General features: G+C 39.8%; 3 protein-coding genes across 31 annotated transcripts in view; 2 read left to right on the top strand and 1 right to left on the bottom strand.

Annotated features, from left to right (window-relative positions):
* Window positions 1-7686, bottom strand: part of LOC144981246 (pericentriolar material 1 protein-like) — a 26319-nt gene extending 18633 nt beyond the window's left edge. For 8 of the 28 annotated variants that reach the window (XM_078943321.1, XM_078943310.1, XM_078943315.1 and 5 more), the window contains exons 1-4: window positions 3353-3727; window positions 2293-2405; window positions 1878-2126; window positions 640-966 (exon numbers count right to left, since the gene is read on the bottom strand). In XM_078943321.1, coding sequence (XP_078799447.1) covers window positions 640-966; window positions 1878-2126; window positions 2293-2388 — 672 coding nt within the window. In that variant the 5' untranslated portion in view covers window positions 2389-2405; window positions 3353-3727. Of the gene's footprint in view, window positions 1-639; window positions 967-1877; window positions 2127-2292; window positions 2406-3052; window positions 3149-3352; window positions 3728-4031; window positions 4172-7559 lie in introns of those variants that run through there. The other 20 variants (XM_078943317.1, XM_078943311.1, XM_078943301.1 and 17 more) reach the window with 7 other exon arrangements.
* LOC101161463 (spliceosome associated factor 1, recruiter of U4/U6.U5 tri-snRNP) lies at window positions 4075-6960 on the top strand. Its single transcript, XM_004065951.5, has one exon. The coding sequence runs from the start codon at window positions 4075-4077 to the stop codon at window positions 6364-6366; it is 2292 nt and encodes a 763-aa protein (XP_004065999.3). The 3' UTR covers window positions 6367-6960.
* On the top strand, window positions 7218-18791 carry LOC144990258 (oxysterol-binding protein 1-like). 2 transcript variants are annotated; one of them, XM_078943325.1, is made up of 18 exons: window positions 7218-7617; window positions 8988-9157; window positions 9612-9820; window positions 10488-10650; window positions 11240-11351; window positions 11437-11635; window positions 11741-11855; window positions 11943-12000; window positions 12082-12249; window positions 12342-12587; window positions 12796-12916; window positions 13021-13124; window positions 13266-13361; window positions 14429-14613; window positions 14686-14915; window positions 15034-15072; window positions 15423-15470; window positions 16725-18791. In XM_078943325.1, the coding sequence occupies exons 2-18, from the start codon at window positions 9024-9026 to the stop codon at window positions 16865-16867; spliced, it is 2370 nt and encodes a 789-aa protein (XP_078799451.1). In that variant the 5' UTR covers window positions 7218-7617; window positions 8988-9023; the 3' UTR covers window positions 16868-18791. The 2 variants fall into 2 exon arrangements, with proteins under 2 accessions (XP_078799451.1, XP_078799452.1); XM_078943326.1 differs by lacking the exon at window positions 15034-15072.
* The last annotated feature ends 228 nt before the right edge of the window (window positions 18792-19019 follow it).

Genomic DNA, 19019 nt, shown 5'->3' on the forward strand with positions numbered 1-19019 from the left:
TTTTGGAAGATGTAAAAGTAAAAAATAAACAAAAGAATTCCCACAGGAGTTTACTTTGAGGGCCTAAAGTGGCTCCTGACATCCATCTCTGCTTTTCTATTAACTTAGTAAATTATTCAATAACTATACATTTGATGAAGACAAAAATAAAAAGCTAGTTTAATCCAGAACCCACTAAATCCCTTCCAGAATCATGGGTTGCTGGAGCCTATCCCAGCAACTGTTGGGCGAAGGCGGGGTACACCCTGAACAGGTCGCCAGTCTGTTGTAGGGCCTCGCACACATTCACACACACCTAGGGGACATTTAGAGACCAATTAACCTATGAAGCATGTTTTTTGGACTGTTGGATTAAGCCAGAGAAAACCCAAACATGCACAGGGAGAACATGCAAACTCCACACAGAAAAGTCCCAACCGGGATTTGAACCAGAGCCTTCTAACTATGAGGTCCAGAGTGTTAACCACTACACCACCGTGCAGCTCAAACCAATTTAAGTGTTCAAAAAAAAAAAAAAAAACAACAACTATAAGATTACCTGATCCAAGTGGTCAAAGTTTTCCCACAGTCGCCTTTATTGCTACATTTCCTACCTCTTTCTATGGGCATTTCATGACCATAACAACCACAAAACAATACCTGGCTGCTGTCTAATTTCACATCCTCTCCTCCATATTCCCTCTGCGACGGGAGTCTTCTCTCTTTGTCACCGCTTCCCAGCCTGGTAGCTTCTCTGGACAGAACCAGAGGAGTTAACTTCTCCCTGAGTCCTGGACTCTGCTTCTTGACTTCCTTGGAAATCACTGGGGTGGTGGGGGCAGAGGCGGAGGGGTGGAGCAGCTCCTTGCTTTTGTTAGTGTTTACATGCAGGGGTAAGAAGTTGTGGGGTTTCTTGGCCTCTCCTGCAAACTGCCGCTGGTTGTTGGCAGCTGTGACGCGCCCCTGAGAGTCACTGCCAATACTCCTCTGGATCAGAAAACAATAGATGAACCGTTAGTGCTGCAGAAGATTTCAGATATTTATCTGAGCAGATAAAAGAAAACATCATTTGGACAACTTCAACAGGTACTTTGAACTATTTGAAGTGTCTATCAAGGTATTTCACAGTTCTAGTATTTTAAGAAAACCAGTAAAAATACTGATTCAATTTTTGTTGTCAAAGTTTGTGATGTCACAAAAAGTTGGCTTTTCCAAAGATGAAAAAAACTAAGAAATTGTTTTAAAATCTGAAAACAGATTAACACTAAAGGTTAGTGTGTATTTAAACTGGGGATTTTACCTCAGTCTGAGGCCCAGCTGTAATTAAAAAGACACACTCCATTGAAAATTGGATGTTTTTAACATGTTCTTGTGGCGTTTTTCAGATGATGGAGGACATAGAAAAAGAAAAATGACTCTTAAAATGGCATTTCTGAGTGTTTCTTTATTCAAATCGTGGTGAATCAGGAGCAGACAAAAAATAAATAAATGTGTGAAATAGGTGTGTGTGAAATAAACTGGGAGGGCCACAAGCTCCCTGTGGTGAGCTCTCAGCAACAGGAAAGTTGACGGTGGCAAGGTTGCCGCACGCCAAAGGTCCTACCCACAACTCACAGGCAAATTTCTAATGATATACTGCTATTCTGCAGAAAATATATCCCAGAAAATGGAAAAGATTTTTTGCTCAATCCTGATTAAAAGACCACTGGGAAATCTTTAGAATAGATCAAAGGATGACTGGAGTGGGACTTTAACATAACATCTTCCTCTAACACAAGGACGATTTTTTTACTACATAAGAGAGCATCCCTATTAATGTGCGTTTAGACACATACATCAGGCTTCTTTTGTCCATTTATCTGTGATCTCCATGCCCTTGAGTTCAGCTGTGTTTTTACCTCGTCCATGTCTGTGAAATTGATCCTTTGACGCAGTTTTTCCAGCTCAGCCTGATCAGGTACAGACATTTGGGTGGTGTATTTGATGTGGGGAAAGGAATGTGGAGTGTGAGCTCGCCGACGGCCCGCCCCCGGGGTGGACTCTGGGGATATATCGTTTGTCAGGCGACTTTCCACCACCGCTGCAGACAACTTTTTCTTATTTTTATCCGAAGATCGGTTGGCTTTCTTTTGCTGGACACCCCAATCCTGACAAAATGGAAGATAATCATTATGCACACATTGTGGAGAGCTCTCCATTTTAGTGGTTAGATAGACAGAGTGGTGACACTCCAAATTCTAAGGGGATTATGCTTCTCGCGGAAAGGCAACACTTTTCAGCATGAACAAAGTTATGTTTATGTCAAGCATGTACCATGTTGTTGAGTCGATCATCCAGGCTGGAACTGGTTACCGTCCAGTTGTGCAGATCTTCTTCACCGTCATCAAAAGGAGGACCTCCAGTTGCCATGTCAACTACTTAGTTTGCTGGAATTCACAAAACATTATGGTCACTACTCAGAAACCAGAAAAATCAAAGTCTTCAAATACTTCTTTTAATCTTACGTGAAGTACATTTACAAGTATAAGTTATTAATTTAAACATTTTGGGAAATATTTTTTAAGTAAATGTCGATTTTAAAACTGAGCCCCAATTATTTACAATTTATTTTGAAAATCCCTTCCGAATTTGTAAAGCTATAAAACTGTCCAATTATTTACCTGTTTTTGTAAATTAATGCCTTTTTTGTATTTATTGTATTACTTTTAGTTTGTTTGTTTTTTGGGGTTTGTTGTTGCATTTTGATCCTTATGTTCTTTTGGGAAATTATAGTTTGTGACTTTGAATGTCAATAAGGGAAAAAAATGGGGGGAAAAATGTGTACAAAATAAAAAGTGAGAAAATACAGCAGCTTCAAAATGATTTTAATACAAAAATAAAATCAAGAGCGCGCGCTGTTTCCCGGGGAAACAGACAAACGATTCATCCGCCGCGAGGACACAACGCAGAGGGGGAGGGGGGATGATGATGTTTCAAAAAAAACTATGCAACATCCACCCACAAAAAAAACCTAACATCTTTAATATTTTAACAAATTCATATTCCTGTGCAAAACTTCGTTTCAATTGTATACCTTGTTCAAGAAACCCGCTCGTGACATATATGTTGTCTAACACATAGGAGCCAATCACTCCCGCATCCACTTTTCAAAAGAACATTTGCGGGTCACCTAGAAGAACACATAAAAGTGAAATGCTAGAGTCAACAACAATGTTCTCGTGCTTGGCAGTATGGTATGGCTGGCTAATATGTGGCTAAGCTTGACACAAACTTGCTCGTCCAAGAAGAGAGCACATCTGGGATACTTGAAGCAAACAAACATTTCGTGTCACCTTGGTAAAGCTAAACTGTAAAATAAAATTGTGTTTGTTACCTTATTAAGTTGAGGACTGCACGCAGAGAACGCTAGCCGATGGTGGTAATAGAAAAAACTGCAAGTTTCATGCTCACTTGTTTCGTCGTTTTCTTGAAACTGCACTTGCTAAGATAGCTAGCTTGCGATTTCAAAAAGATGTAGGTCGGGAACCATCCAGAGCCCCGAGCAGGACACAGATTTAGCCTCAGAGAACCAAGTATACGTTGGTATAAGTTTAAAAATGTATCTGTGAATCTGGTCAAAAGCCTTTTCATTAACAAAGACGTCACGGAGTTCCACAAACACACGAAACACCACTGAATGTAAGCGGTCAAACTACTATTAGACTCCTAAACGCTAGGTGGCGGCAGGGCTAGAAAATAACAAATAAACGGAAGTTTATTTTCAGGAAGCCACAACGTTCACTGCGCGTTAGTGAAAAATTACTCGTTCACGGACCTATTGCGGACCGAGTGGCATAAGTTGAAAGGAAAAACGAGCTTTTGGTAAGACATTGTTTCTCCTTTTTTCTCATCTGTTTTAATGTTAGATTTTGGGGTTGTTTAGTTTCCGCGTGACGTCCTTGAGCCACTTAGCATTTAAAGCTAAGCTAGCGGACTAGGCTAGCAAGGAAAAGCTAACATCAAAGTATCTAACCATCGGTCCGCGCAAGCAAGTAAACGTTTTACTTACTTACCTGTATTTTTTTGTTGGCTCTATTGTTAACTCCAGGGAGAACCATGGGCTCCTCGAAGAAACACAAGGAGAAGAGCCGCGAGGAGACTGAAGACCGTCGCCGTGAGCACAAGAAACATCGACACAAGGAACGGGACAGAGACACTTCGGATCGTGATAAAGACAAACGGAAACGATCCAGATCAAGGGAAAGGAGCAGACGGGACAGTCGCAGTAAGGGCGAAAAAAGCAGCGGCGAGCCGCGGGTTAAGAGAGAGAAAGTTGACCTTGGATACCAGGAAAGTAAGACTGAAACGCAGCCTCAGAGTGCAAGTGGTGATGCGTCTCTAAGCATCGAGGAAACAAACAAGCTGAGAGCCAAGCTCGGGCTGAAGCCTCTAGATTTGAATGAGAACAAGAAAGAACTTGGGACAAAAGAAGATCCAATGGTCGCTGAAACCATCAACCCAATTGTGATCCAACAGCAGAAAGAGATGAGAGAGAAGCTTGCAGCCTTGAAAGAAAAACGCCTTCTCAACAAGAAACTGGGTAAAGTAAAAACCCTAGCTGAGGAAGATTGGCTGGATGACACAGCTGCTTGGGTAGAGAGAAGCCGAAAGCTGGCTAAAGAAAAGGAATTGGCAGAGAAAAGAGCCAAACTTCTGGAAGAAATGGATCAAGAGTTTGGTGTCAGCAATCTTGTAGAGGAGGAGTTTGGTCAAAGTAAACAAGAAGCATATACATCTCGTGATCTAAAAGGTCTTAAAGTGCAGCACAAGCTGGAATCTTTCAGTGAAGGTCAGAGCGTTATCCTGACCCTAGAAGACAAAGGTGTACTTGAAGAGAAAGAAGATGTGCTCGTAAACGTGGGGCTGATCGACAAGGAAAAGGCAGAAAAAAACGTAGAGTTGAAGAAGAAGAAGCCTGATTACAAGCCCTACCAAGAAGAGGAAAGTGTGGAAGACATGGCCACGTTCAAGAGCCATACTGTACTCTCAAAATACGATGAAGAGATTGAAGGTGAAAAGAAACAGAGTTTCCGATTGAGCACAGGTGGCTTTGCAGATGGGGAGCGAGAAAGGGAGCTGCAGTCGGTCAGAGAAGCTCTGCGAAACCAAGCACAGTCCTTGCAAATGCCAGTCCTCACCATTGCATCAGAATATTACACACCTCAGGAAATCGTGGGCTTCAACAAGACTAAGCGCCGCGTGAGAAAGATCCGGAAGAAGGAGAAATCTGCTGTTGACCTGCTGCCTGACGACACTCGCAGCACTGATTTTGGCTCTAGAACACGAGGAAGGGGCCGCAAAAACGACGGCGATGTGGAGGAAGTACAGGAGGAAACCAGGTGTACACTTGAAACCCCCCAAGAGTCAGATGACATCCGGATGGCAGAAATGGAAATGAGCGATGATGAAAACTTCCTAGCTCCGGAGCCGGTCACAATTGAGGAGGATGAGGCAGAACAAGAACTACAGAAACAACTGGAGAAGCAGAGGAAATTGAAGCAGAAGCAGCTTCTCAAGGACTCAGGGGAGAAGGTGGTTGAGAAGATTAGGGACATCATCAAGAGTGATGACGACAATGATCCAGAGAAGAAAAACATCGTTTTCAATGCCACCTCAGAGTTTTGCAGAACCCTGGGTGATATTCCCACTTATGGGCTGTCAGGTAACCGGGAGGACCAAGAGGATATTATGGACTTTGACCAGGAGGAAGAAAAAGATGATGTTGCGGGATCAGACTCTGAAATTGATGAAAACATTGGATGGAGCTCAGTTAACTTGGATGAAGAGCAAAAACCATCAGAATTCACCGCAGCCTCTGCAACTATTTTGGATGAAGAACCCATAGTCAACTCTGGCCTTGCTGCAGCCTTAAAGCTGTGTACAAATAAAGGCTTATTGGACACTCAAATGCAGAAAGTGGCTCGTGTTAGAGCGACAAAGGGCTCCCTGCCCAATGACAACTATTGCATCGAAGACAAAATGGGCTTTGATGATAAGTACAGTCGCAGAGAAGAATACCGGGGTTTCACTCAGGATTTCAAGGATAAAGATGGATACAAGCCTGAAATCAAGATCGAGTACGTGGATGAGTCCGGCCGGAAACTCACGCCAAAAGAGGCTTTCAGACAACTTTCCCATCGATTTCACGGAAAGGGATCTGGGAAGATGAAGACCGAAAGAAGGATGAAAAAGCTAGAGGAGGAAGCACTTCTGAAGAAGATGAGCAGCAGCGACACACCTCTTGGGACTGTGGCTTTGCTTCAAGAGAAACAGAAATCCCAGAAAACCCCATACATCGTGCTTAGTGGAAGCGGGAAAAGTATGAATGTTAACAACATCACAAAATGAGAAAACTGGATGTGTCGAATAGATATAGAATAGAGGCACATGCCAGCGGATTATAAGATGCGTAGTACAACTTTGCATTGTAATTAATACAGGTTCCAATGTCAGGAGTGTTGTGTAAAACCTGTGTAAATGTGCAACTGTTGACTTGTTTAGTAAACATTTGTGTCTATTGTCTTGAAAGAGTAACTTTCAGAAACCTCAAGTATAAATACGATCTGTAGAGGTTTAATGTTTGCTTTTGAAATAGTTAAAGTAGCAAATCAGAGAAAGAAATTTAACTTGACCTATTTCCCTAATAAATCATTTACATTAGACACAAACGTGTGGAAATCTTTAGCTTTAACTGTTGGGAAAATTGTTGCTTAAATGTAATGTTTGGGAAATGTTTTTGGTGGAATATTTCAAAGTTATTAGAGATGTCATGTCCGCTGCAGATCCTAATGATCCTAGCACACAAGTATAGTATAAACACCTAATATTTTTTAATTCTGCGTTTCAATTTTTGGATTTTCTTTTTCTTATACAGTTACAAAAGAACTGTATTTGAAAGAAGTATGTTTTGGTGATGTTTCATTGAATAAATTCGATATTTTACATCTGTGTTTTATTTACAAAGTAAAAACAATGGGGCGAATTCCATAAAAATATTATAAATATATATAAAATGCCACATGATATATTTTGACTATTTGTGAGATTATGACAGTTGCACTACTTGCCTATAGGGGAAAATATTTTTATTTTCTTCACTTAAAAAAACCCTTTTTGTAAAAAAGACTTAATTTTTTTAACTGTTTAAACACTTATTTTCCGTTAGGAGCATATAGTGCTTGTTCATCACACGGAACGGAAGTCCAGTTTTATGAGGTTGGTCGAACTCTTTGATGGGGCGCACCCTGTTGCTAGCTACGTAGCAATAGCATTAAGTGCATTAGCGACGCTGCACAGTTACACAGAGGAGATGCTGAAGGATTTATGAGCAGGGCACAGCCGGTTCTGCTGTTACCCCCCAACGTCAGTTAATACCGAGAACACGTACAAGTAACGAACGGGACGGTTTTCATCGCGTTACTTTAGCACACACACAGTGTAAGCTAGTTTAATAGCTTCCTGTTGAGCTAGCTGTAAGATTAGTGGTCGAGTTTGAAGTGGCGTTGATGTGACAAACGATCATGTTTCGTGGCGTGACTCACCACTCAGAATCCAGACGGTGTTCAACTTGACGCGGCCGTGTCATCCTAGACTAAAACGGTGAGTTTCGCTAGTTCTTTTACGTAGTTAACGGGACTTTTTCGGCGAATTAGTGAAGGAACCAAGCCAGCCGGGATTATTACAGACATGTCGGCGCTAATCAGCGTTATTGAAAGAGTTGGAAAACTTTCTGGGGATGTGTTTTTTGATGTAGTCGTACTAGACAGTCAGTGGGAGTTATTTACATCAATCCAACGCGGGCTAACTACCTTACTTCATGTTAAATTAGTAATAAAAAGTGTGAGTTTGTGTTTTTATTGAAACTCTAATTCAATTTCAGACAAATTCATAGAAAAGAGAATGACTTAGAGGTTCTAATTTACTTAAATGTTCTAAATGTCACTTGACTTGTGTCAGCAACAACTGCGTGATCGAGAATGGAATGAATCACGTGTGATCATGATTGTGTTAGTTGTGTATTTATATAGTGCTTCTCTAGTCTTTTTCTTTTTTTTTTTTTTTTTGCAATTCAAAGTGCATTTATCCCTTTGTTTTTTATCACAAATTACTGAGCTAAAGATAGATTCATATTAAAAAATAACTTATATGCATCAATTTATTGTTTTGCCCAGGAATCCATTAACACGCAGACTGTCAAAGTCAGGAAATGAATCACTGTAAATTTAGGCGAGGATTCCCTCTTTCACTACAGTTTATTTAGACATGACGATTTATTATCTTCAAACTTTATAAAACATAGTTTCTCATGTGTGAGTTGACATAATTTGGATCATTGCTATACGTATCTTTATGAATAACTATTGTAAAGACACGGCGATGAAAATGGTGTTTTGAACATGTTCTTGTAGCATTTTCTCATGATGTGGGACATAAATAAAAAAAATTAAGCTCAATATTCCATTTCTGGGCATTTCTTTATTCAAATCATTGTGAATGAGTGACAGTGGCAAAAATGCAGTTGGAAAAGATTTGTAGTTGGGACGTTGAAGCTACTACAGCAGACCACAAGCTCCCTGCTCTGCTCCATTCTGATGCCTCCACTTGCAGACGACTAGATCCAAGACTTTATTTTCCTCTTCTGAGCCGCCATCTGACGTAAAACTGTACGGCGGGATAGTCCAATGTTTCTCACCATTTTTGTTCGGTTGGTAGTGTTAGGTTGGGGTTGTGGGGGGCTGTAAGCTGTTGTGAGAGTGTAAACAGATGATGGAGGATGGGAAGTGGGCAAATTTCTAATGAACTACTGCGGCTTTGCAGAAACTACGTCCTAAAAAATGACACATGTTTCTGGCTAGATAAAGCATAATCATGATTAAAAGACCACTGAGAACATAGATCAAATGATGATAGGAGTGGAGTAGATAAATCTGTGTCCCAGAACAACTAATGATTATATTTCCCTCCTTAAGCTATAATCTCACCCACGGAAACCGCAGACTATTGTGATGTCGGAGCCCAAGCCTCCTACTCCAACCCCTGGAGACACATACAAGGGTTGGCTTTTCAAATGGACTAATTACATAAAAGGTTACCAGAGACGCTGGTTTGTTCTCAGCAATGGGTTGCTGTCGTACTACAGGTAAGCACATGTATCATTCATGAACTTCCTTCCAAGAAAACGTGGCCTTAAGAAGAAAAGTGTGTTCAGGGTCTGAAGAATGTGTGCATAATTTTACCATACTAGCTTCCACAGTGAAGCAAAGAGGTATTTGGAAGTCACAGATTCTGCAAGTTGTCCTTCAAAAGATAAGAGATCTGTAGTGTTTATCATAAACATACTTCAACTATTGGAGACAGAATGTAGAATCTAGAAAGTCATATTTTATAAAGGATTTATGATGGCTTCTAAAAGTTTCAGTTTTCAGTTTGGTCTGTTTTATGCTATATTTATGAAGTAAAAGCGTTTTATCTGAGTGGAAAGTTCTTTGTTTTCAGTAGAAACACAACTCTTGATAAGAACTTGTTCTCAATATCTTAACCTATATAAATTTGTTGCGCTGAGATTCCACAGTCTTGACTCTGTCTGTTCCCAGGACACAGGCGGAGATGGGTCACACATGCCGGGGCACCATTAACCTGGCCACGGCCAACATTGCAGTGGAGGACTCTTGCAATTTTGTTATTTCCAATGGAGGGGCTCAGATCTATCACCTAAAGGCCAGCTCAGAAGTGGAGCGGCAGAGGTGGATCACTGCCTTGGAGCTTGCAAAAGCAAACGCCGCCAATATGCAAGATGAATCAGGTGACAAGAAGATGGTTGCAGATTACGGGGATTTTCACATTTAAAGGCCTATATCATTTAGCTTTTAAGTATATTATAATCATTCCTCAAGAAAAGAAACCCCAAAGCGGTATTTTGATCCGCATTTCTAAGTGTTCATCTAAAAAGCTGCGTGCTGAGCACCAGCCCCTCCCAATCCATGAAAACAAGCGGGTTCTCTGGAACTGACAGACCAGAGTGAACCTGCCAGCACCGCCCCCAGGCTAACAAGCACTCACTTTCTCAGCTGAGCTGGCAGTGATCGACTAAAACACTTTCCTTTTAAATGCACATCCATCTTAGCAAGAGTTTGGATGTTTTTGTTTTGTGGGTGAGACGCAGACACGCTGCCGATTCGGGCTCCAGGTAACGTCATGAAATGGGCGGCACCCACAGTGAAATCTGGTGCCTCAAAGATCTGGTTGTCTTGCTTTCGAGTAGGAAAATATCTTATGAAAATAGCTGATATTTCATTAAAAAAGTTGTTTTTTGTGTCAAAGGTAATATATTATCATATACATTAATATATTTGACTATAAAAGACTTAAGAAAAGCATGGTATAGACCCTCTAAGTTCCCTAATCATGCAGTTTCTTGCAGTATTTCTTTGTCTTTACGTTTACCGATGGTCTCTTCTGTGCCTCTTCAGATGATTCTGGGGATGATTGTTCTACACTTGCTCCTGTCCCAGGACAAGGCGGCGGCTGCCGGAACTCAGAATTGCAATCCACATTACGCACCTTAAACAGCAAGGTGGAGGATCTCTCCACCTGCAATGATCTAATTGTCAAGCATGGTTCTGCCCTCCAAAGGTACTGGATGTATGAGTAAAGTTACCCCAGACCCCCAAAAGTAAAAATTAGTTTGCCCACATGGTCATCACAGAATGTGGTTAAAGAGCCACTCTTATCATATTTGGATCTATTTTTAAGTGTTCTCAGGGGTCCTTTAATTATGATTATGCCGTTTTTAGGTAAAATTAAAAGAACCTGTGTCGTTTTGTAGGACGTAGTTTCTGCAGAGTGGCAGTAGTTCATTAGAAATTCACCTCTGAGTTGTGGGTGGGACCATTGGGACAGAGCAATTCTGCCCCCTTTCCCCTCCCTGCTGCTGAGAGCCCTCTGTTTACATGCTCTGCTAGCTTACAGGGAGAGCGAGCAGCGAGCTTGTGGCATACCAAATTCATCACAAATAAGATCTTTTTCTAACAGCTTTTTGTGCTGCTCCTGATTCCATCTTCTAGATTAATTTCTTCCATCAGGAAAAATGCTCCAAGAACATTTTAAAAACACAGGAGCCATAGTTTTCATCAGAGTGGGTCTTTAGGCTAAAACTAATTTTTGTCTGTCATCTTAGTTGATTGTTAGTCCACTCGGCTATAGTTTTCTGGTTTGTGTTTAGGTCTTTGTCAGAGCTGGAGGGATTGCGTGTTGGGGCCGACATGGGGGAAAAGATCAGGCAAGTCACAGAGAGGGCCACGCTTTTCCGGATCACCTCCAACGCCATGATCAACGTGAGTGCTGCTCCGCGACGGAGTGCCGCCGCCGCCGCTTCTGCTGATGTGAAAAATGACTGACGTTTCCCTCATGTTCCTGAAGGCATGCAGGGACTTCCTCTCACTGGCTCAGAGCCATAGCAAGCGCTGGCAGAAGTCCTTACTGTCTGAAAGAGACCAGAGGATCCGTCTGGAGGAGACTCTGGAGCAGTTAGCTAAGCAACACAACCACCTTGAGCGAGCTTTTAGAGGAGCTACAGTCCTCCAGCCATCGTTCAGTAATCCCAGTTTAAGCAGCAAAGGTACAGCTCTCGTTATAAACTGTCTGAAAATACTCCTTCATGTGACATATTTCTGCAAATTAGCTGAGCCTTTGAGTGTTAATTCTTCCATTGTTCCTGTTAAAGACGGTCCCTCAGGAAAAGGAGATGCAAGTGATGAGGATGATGATAATGAGTTCTTTGATGCCATGGAAGACCCGGCCGAATTTATTACTGTTCCTGCTGACCCAAAATATCACAGGTTATTTCGGCTATTCATTGCAACTTTGTTCTGTTAGCTTCTGAAACTCATTTAGATTCTTTTGGTTGTTTTTTTTTTTTTTAATAGGCGATCTGGCAGCAACATCAGTGGCTTCAGCACCGAAACTGGAATGGATGATCAGTCGGTAAAAGTGACAGTTTTTCTTTGTAAACGATGCCTCAGCGTGATGAAGACTCACACATTTTGGGGATCTTTTCCTCAACAGTATGATGAAGTGTCTTTGGCCTCCAGTGCCGAGTCCTCTCAGCCACTTGAGCTCGAACCAATCAGACGAAGACGAACACGCATCCCTGACAAACCCAACTATTACCTCAATTTGTGGAGCATCATGAAGAACTGTATCGGAAAAGAGCTTTCAAAGATACCCATGCCTGTGAGCAGCCTGTTCCCACACGAGCGCACGTTTTTCTTTTGAATGAAATATCAAATGAATTCACCAAACTTCCATTTATTTTTATCTGGCAGGTGAATTTTAACGAGCCCCTGTCGATGCTGCAGCGTCTGTCTGAAGATCTGGAGTATTACGAGCTCCTGGACAAAGCTGCTAAATGTCATAACTCTTTAGAGCAGATGTGTTACGTAGCAGCGTTCACCGTCTCTTCCTACTCCACCACCGTCCACCGCACCGGAAAGCCTTTCAATCCTCTGCTCGGAGAAACCTTTGAGCTTGACCGATTAAGGGAATGTGGTTACCGCTCGCTTTGCGAACAGGTACGCTGAAATCAGCCGGTCTGCTCAGCAGATTCATTAAAGTGTAGGACGCTAGTTGTGTCTGATCTATATCAAACAGTTGAATATACAAAACCCTATTTGGGTTTTATCAACTACCTCTTTTTTTTTCTTGCAGTTCCATGTTTGTTTGGGTTTCCTTTTGGACTGTGCATAATTTGGAATTGTTTTGTTGTGAACTCTGTCTCAGGTCAGCCACCACCCGCCTGCTGCAGCGCACCATGCCTTCTCTGAAAAGGGCTGGACGCTCAGACAGGAGATTACATTGGCCAGCAAGTTTAGGGGAAAATATCTCTCCATCATGCCTCTGGGTGCGTGTGTGTGTGTGTGTGCACATGTCTGTGTTTGTGCAACTGTAGCCTGAAAATAGTGTTTTAGTGTACAAGAAAAGCAAGTGGCTTTTTTCTGTCTTCAGGCTCCATCCAGTGTTTGTTTGATAAAAGCAACAACCACTATTCTTGGAAAAAAGTTACTACAACGGTACACAACATAATTGTTGGGAAATTATGGATTGATCAGGTAACCTTAAGTCTTATTGGTCAAAACGATGCAATTTAGCATATCATGGCATATTTGTTTTTATTTTGTTTGTTGTTGTGGTAGCAATAATGCATTGTAAGCATTAAGATTTATCAAGCTTTTTTTCACTCCTTCTGTCAGTCAGGGGAGATAGATGTGGTCAACCACAAGACAGGCGATCGCTGTCACCTGAAGTTTGCGCCGTACAGTTACTTTTCCAGAGATGTTCCAAGAAAGGTGAGCGGTTCTATTTCCATTTCAATAGAAACGCATATTCACTTTTTTAGGGGAAGGGTTGAATTCTCATTTATTTTCTAAATTAAAACATTTTCTTGAATTGATTCTTGTATTTTGTCAGATTGAGCTGAAAGTGTTCATACTTCACTTTAAAGCTTTTATTGTGAAATATGTTTATGTATAGAGTTCCAAATGCCACAAAAAGACTTCATGAGCATAAACATCAACAGTATTTGAAGCAGTTTACATTAGAACTACTATTGGGTGAAGGCGAGGTCCACCCTGGACAAGTTGCCAGTTTTTTGTTTGGCCTTAAATATATACATTTCTACGCATTATTCTTGTACAGTGGTACCTCATTTATGGCGCTAGTTATGTTCTAAAAAAATAACCTATGATAAGTGAAATCTGGGAAGTAGTTATCTTTATTTTTTACAAAATTATGAAGATTGTTAAATTCCTCACTACACACTTTATTTTCATAGACATACATTTAGATTTTCACACTTATCTCTTTTGTTGAAACTCTCAAAGTTCCACCTTTGCAGAAAAATAAGTCCAGAATTATAGAAGGAAACCAAAGATCTGCTCGCAATCGAAAATGTATCTAACAAATTCAACACATTCTGTACAGAAGACACAGCTCAGAGGAGATTGGTTGAGAATATCCACAGCCAATCAGTACACAGAACACAATGTGCTGTTCAAAAAATGAAAGCATGTAAAATTACAATGAAAAAATCCAAACTTCGACAAAGCGAGGGACCACTGTACATCAAAACATAGCAGTGTGGTCTAATTTAATCTGAATTTACTTAAGTTTTAGAAGGGCATAATCTAAAAATTTACTCCAAAGATAGTTATTTATGAGAGGATTTGAACAACAATTAAATTCTCCAATTCAACCGCCATTTATAAATGCAGAAATTTTTATTATTCAGTTCTGAAGCAGATTTCTGTAAAAATGATTTACCGGTAAGCATGTTTTTCTCCAGACAAAAACGCTTTTTTTTTTTTTTAAAGCTTTTTATCTCAATTAAATGTAGTTTTTCATTGTTGTTTTTCAGGTGACAGGAGTAGTGACAGATAAGGATGGAAAGGCTCATTATGTGCTGTCTGGAACATGGGATGAAAAGATGGAGTTTTCCAGGATAATGCAGAGCAGTAAGGGCGAGAACGGCACTGAGGGCAAACAGAGAACAGTCTATCAGACACTGAAAGCTAAAGAAATCTGGAAGAAGAACCCTTTACCGTAAGTGTTTTTGTAAGGAATGCCTGAACGGAGGTGGGTTCTTATCTGTGCTTACATTTGCTTTCATGACAGTGAAGGAGCAGAGAATATGTACTACTTCTCCTCCCTCGCCCTTACACTGAACGAACCCGAAGAGGGAGTGGCGCCCACAGACAGCCGTCGACGCCCCGATCAGAGGCTGATGGAGGAAGGCCACTGGGATGAAGCCAACGCAGAAAAACAGAGGCTCGAAGAAAAGCAGCGCTTTGCCCGTCGGGAGAGGGAAAGGGAATCGGTTAAAGCAGTCACCTTAGCCGAGGAAGGTAGTAGAACCATTAAGTAGTCTCTGCTTTCAACTCTCTTATTTTGTATCAGCTCAATAGTTTTTCTGTCTAATCTTTTTATCAATTAATACATGTTTTGTCCCCGTCTTACCCTAAGTTGTCTCTGTGGATTCATTCAATGACTCGGCTCTGAAAAGCAAGTACTTTTTATGGTCCCCCATTGATGAAGCCTTTGCATTTAGTCTAGAATTTAAAAATATACGTAGTTTTCTGTGTTGCAAAGTTTTAATCTGACAATGGTATTGATGCAGTGAGTAGAAAAAAATCACTCTTCCATTGGAGGAAGTTGAACAATATCTTGTGAATCCAGCAACTAAAAACATTAACTCCTGTATCTTTTTTTATCTGTCTTACATCGTTTTTTTTAGGGAATTTCTGTCCTTTCTTCTAGTTTATTTGAACCCTCCGAAAACCTTACCACAGTGTTTAAGTTAAATCCATAAACTTTGCCGTGCACAACACCTAACCTGTCTTTGTTTCGTTTAGCCGATGCACAAGAGTCCGCAGCAGCAGAAAGTGACATTTCAAGTGAAAGCAAGTATCCATTTTATGTTTTAATTGTTTTTAAAAAGTGTTTTATGTGGCATTTATTTGTATGTATGAATGTAAAATTAATATTTCTCTATTTCAAAGATGCTAATCAAGCATTTGCTCTGTCATTTAAGCCAGATCAGAAGCAGTGCTTTGGAATCAGTTTGTTTTTTTGGCCATGAGAAGAGTGCTTTTGTTTTTCTACTTGGTTGTGGCGTTTTTCTGGGGTGTATAAATGTAAAGACAGGGATGTACTAATGTGTCACGGATGTAAAGCATTTAGTGTGGGGTGGATTTTCCATTCACCTTCATGTTCTTTTACTTGTGCTGGGGTTTGCTCAGCAGACACTGAAGACTCTCCCCCTCAAACACCAGTTGCATGCAAGTAGCCTTTTACATTTTCTAACGTAGATTCCACATTTAGATAGTTTCCCTCTAATAGATTCCTAAAATTTTTATTTTTTTATTTTTATTATCATATATACCGGTAGTTATTTAATTATTTTAATCCTTCAGCCTATTTTGGACCATCACAGTTCCCATACTCAAGCAAGTATTTGAAACACACAAATGCAGTAAAACAATACTGCATTAAAGTGAAGTCTATAATGAAGAAATTAGCCGTTTAATGCTGAATAGCTTTTTTTTTTCTTTACATTTTTGCAACTAATTTTGTTTTAGTGGAAGGAAAGGAAGGCCTCAATGGACCTGCAGCCAAAAGCAAGTAGCACCTGTTATTTTTCCTATGTGTTCCTTGCTGAATAGTTTTAGTTGACTGTAAAAAAAATGCAAAGATGACCTCCTCAGCTTACTTAGAAGGTTAGGCAGCTGAACTGTCCGCAGTAGTGTTGCTTAGATCACACGTCTTTTGTATTGATTTAGATAGTAAATAAGCATTAGATGATGAACTGGAATAACCGCTTGGTGTCAGTTTTAATGATGCGTACACATCCTGTCGGTAAGTGAAACTGCACATTTCTGTGGTTCCATTAACAGGCAAACTTGGAAAATGATCAGCCGTGTTTTTAGAGAAGTCTAATTCTGCTTTTGAATGACTTCCTCGATAGCATTGTCTTTGGTTTTTCCCTGTAGATCTGAGTTAGATCTGGTGAAAAATGGATCAAAATAGGATTTGATATGATACTGCAGTTTGCAGTTCTGCTCCCATTGTTTAGAGGCAGAGACTGAAGGCCAAAATATGTCAAAAATCTCTTATTTTTCTTTTTTTTGTATAACACTTCCTGTCCCTCCCTCCAGGCACCCATCAGGACAACTACCAACCGCTGTGGTTCAAGAAAATTGAAGAGGTTGCATCTGGAGAGACGTTGCACGTCTACAAGGGGGGATACTGGGAGGCAAAGGAGCAAGGAGTGTGGGACATGTGTCCAGAAATCTTCTGAACACAACCGTAGCGATGTCCAATAAAGCAAGGCTCGGAGACTTTTGATGTCAAACTAGCCTGAATGTCTGTGGTTTCATCCTATTAGCCCCTCCCCCAGGATTATGCTTGTCTTTACTCAAGGTAGATGCTCATGTGGCTTTGTTGTCACAAGTACAGCTGGTTGGCTTTCACTGCCCCAAAAGTACACCTATGCGCTCCCTACCAGAACGGAGTTTTGTGAGAAGTCCTCCTACATTTTTCATACAAATGCATTCTGTTGTCTGACAGTATGCATGTTTTTTTTCAGTTTGTTCTCTTTTTTTAGCACAAAAACAAAAGTTTATTGTTGAACTGCCGTGTAAAAATACTGTTTCCTACATCATTAATTCTGTAGAAAGAAGATACACAAGCCTTAGGTTTCTTTTTGTTCTTTGTGTGTATACATTTGCAATCATGTTGTTTATTCTTTCTGTGGATAATTTTTTTTCTTCTTGCCTGAACTCTTTCTTTTATAGAAATTCCTACTTTTGTCAGCATAATTTAAGTATTTCATTCTTCAAAGAATCCTGATTGGTCCTTTTTTTAATTCTGTTCATAATTTAATAAAATTATTATTATTTTTAAATATAAAGCTTTTCAAAACCCGTGTTTAAAGAATAATGAAAATGTCCCAGCCACAAAGGTCTGCAAAGCACTTCTAAACGTGTTGTTTCTATGTGTTCCTCTTTAAATCTCCTTAGACTGAAACTGTTTCTGTTTTTGTCACTGCGCATGAAGGCCTTCTTACAGTCAACTGTTATATAGTGTTTGTATTAGAATTTGGGGGGGTATGCTTGCTGATAAACTCTGATGCAAATTGATGGAAAAACAACTGTTAAAAAAAAGTGATTAAATAACTGAGTTCCACTTATACCTGTAAACCAGCTTGGTGATTTCCTTTGAGGTTATTGATATTAAACCTGTTGAGTGATTCTTCTTCTGTAATGTGCTGCATTTGTAGATTTTAACTAAGATGTGCCTCAATTTATAGCTGTGATACAAAGTGGATTAAATGAGATAAGGTAGCACTAAAGCAGTAAAAACTACATTTTGTTTGGCAATATGTCAGGAATTTAAAGCAGACAAAAACGTTTTTGTCCTAAATGCAAGTGCACTTGTACAAATAAGTCACTAAAAATTATAAGAAATAAGCAAATTCTTAATAAAATGGTGAAAAGATGGTCTAGAAATCAATCTAGAACACCAAAACAGTTGCATTTGAGTTCCCTCGTTTAATGTAACCTTTGCTTTTGTGTGCAGCAAAAAGTTTTTCATTTTAAACGGTATTTAATTTATTCCCAAGAGTTAGAATTGACATTTTTAATCTAACATTTACAGATTTTCACCGTGCTATACGGATGTTGTGTACTTTAAGATGTTGTAAATGTTGTTTTTGTCATAGCTCCTGGTTTTACGTTTGCGATCCCAAAAATGAATGTTTTCCTTTTTTTGTGGGTAGTTAATTCATTTTCACATATTATGGACTTGCAGAGATGTCACCTTGAATTATGCAGTAACTTTCTGTTCAAAGTTAGAGCAATAAAAGTGATCAACCTTTTAATTTTAGGAACTGAAATAGTGGTATCTTTAGGAGAGTTGACTATCGTTTCAAGCATTCACTTTTTTTTCTTGTTTCTTTCAGGTTGGGTTGTCTCAAGCCTGTTTGTGGTGTTCATTTTCCCAACAAACTATCCAATTACAATTTAAAATGGTTTATTAATTTTTAAAGGGAGGCCTTGCCTTTGTAATTTAATCAGTACAGACTGTTGGAGGAGAAAGATCACCTTGTGTGTTGTGTTTGTGTGTGGTAGCAGTAGTTGAGGGTTAAAGTATTATTTGGTTTTGTTGATAATGCCCTTGTATTTACTGTGTAAATAAAACTACAGTTATTTACAAAACTAGAAGGGTGTGTGCCATCATTTATTTATGTGTAAGATGAGTGTGTTTAAAAATGTTTTCTTAAGCTTAGGTTTAAGTACACTTTATGGTGTATTGTCTCTGAATATTATCCTGGAAAATAGTATCCTGGAATCAGTTTGTTTTTGGCAAGTAAATATCGAACCTTTTCCATTTGGGCAAATTCTAAACTGTAGACATATCAAATTCTTACTCGTTTTAAAATCTAATCTTTA

Source organism: Oryzias latipes, assembly GCF_053564925.1.
Source record: "Oryzias latipes strain Hd-rR chromosome 1 unlocalized genomic scaffold, Olatipes_Hd-rR_3.1 chr1_Y".
NCBI classification, from domain to species: Eukaryota; Metazoa; Chordata; class Actinopteri; order Beloniformes; family Adrianichthyidae; genus Oryzias; species Oryzias latipes.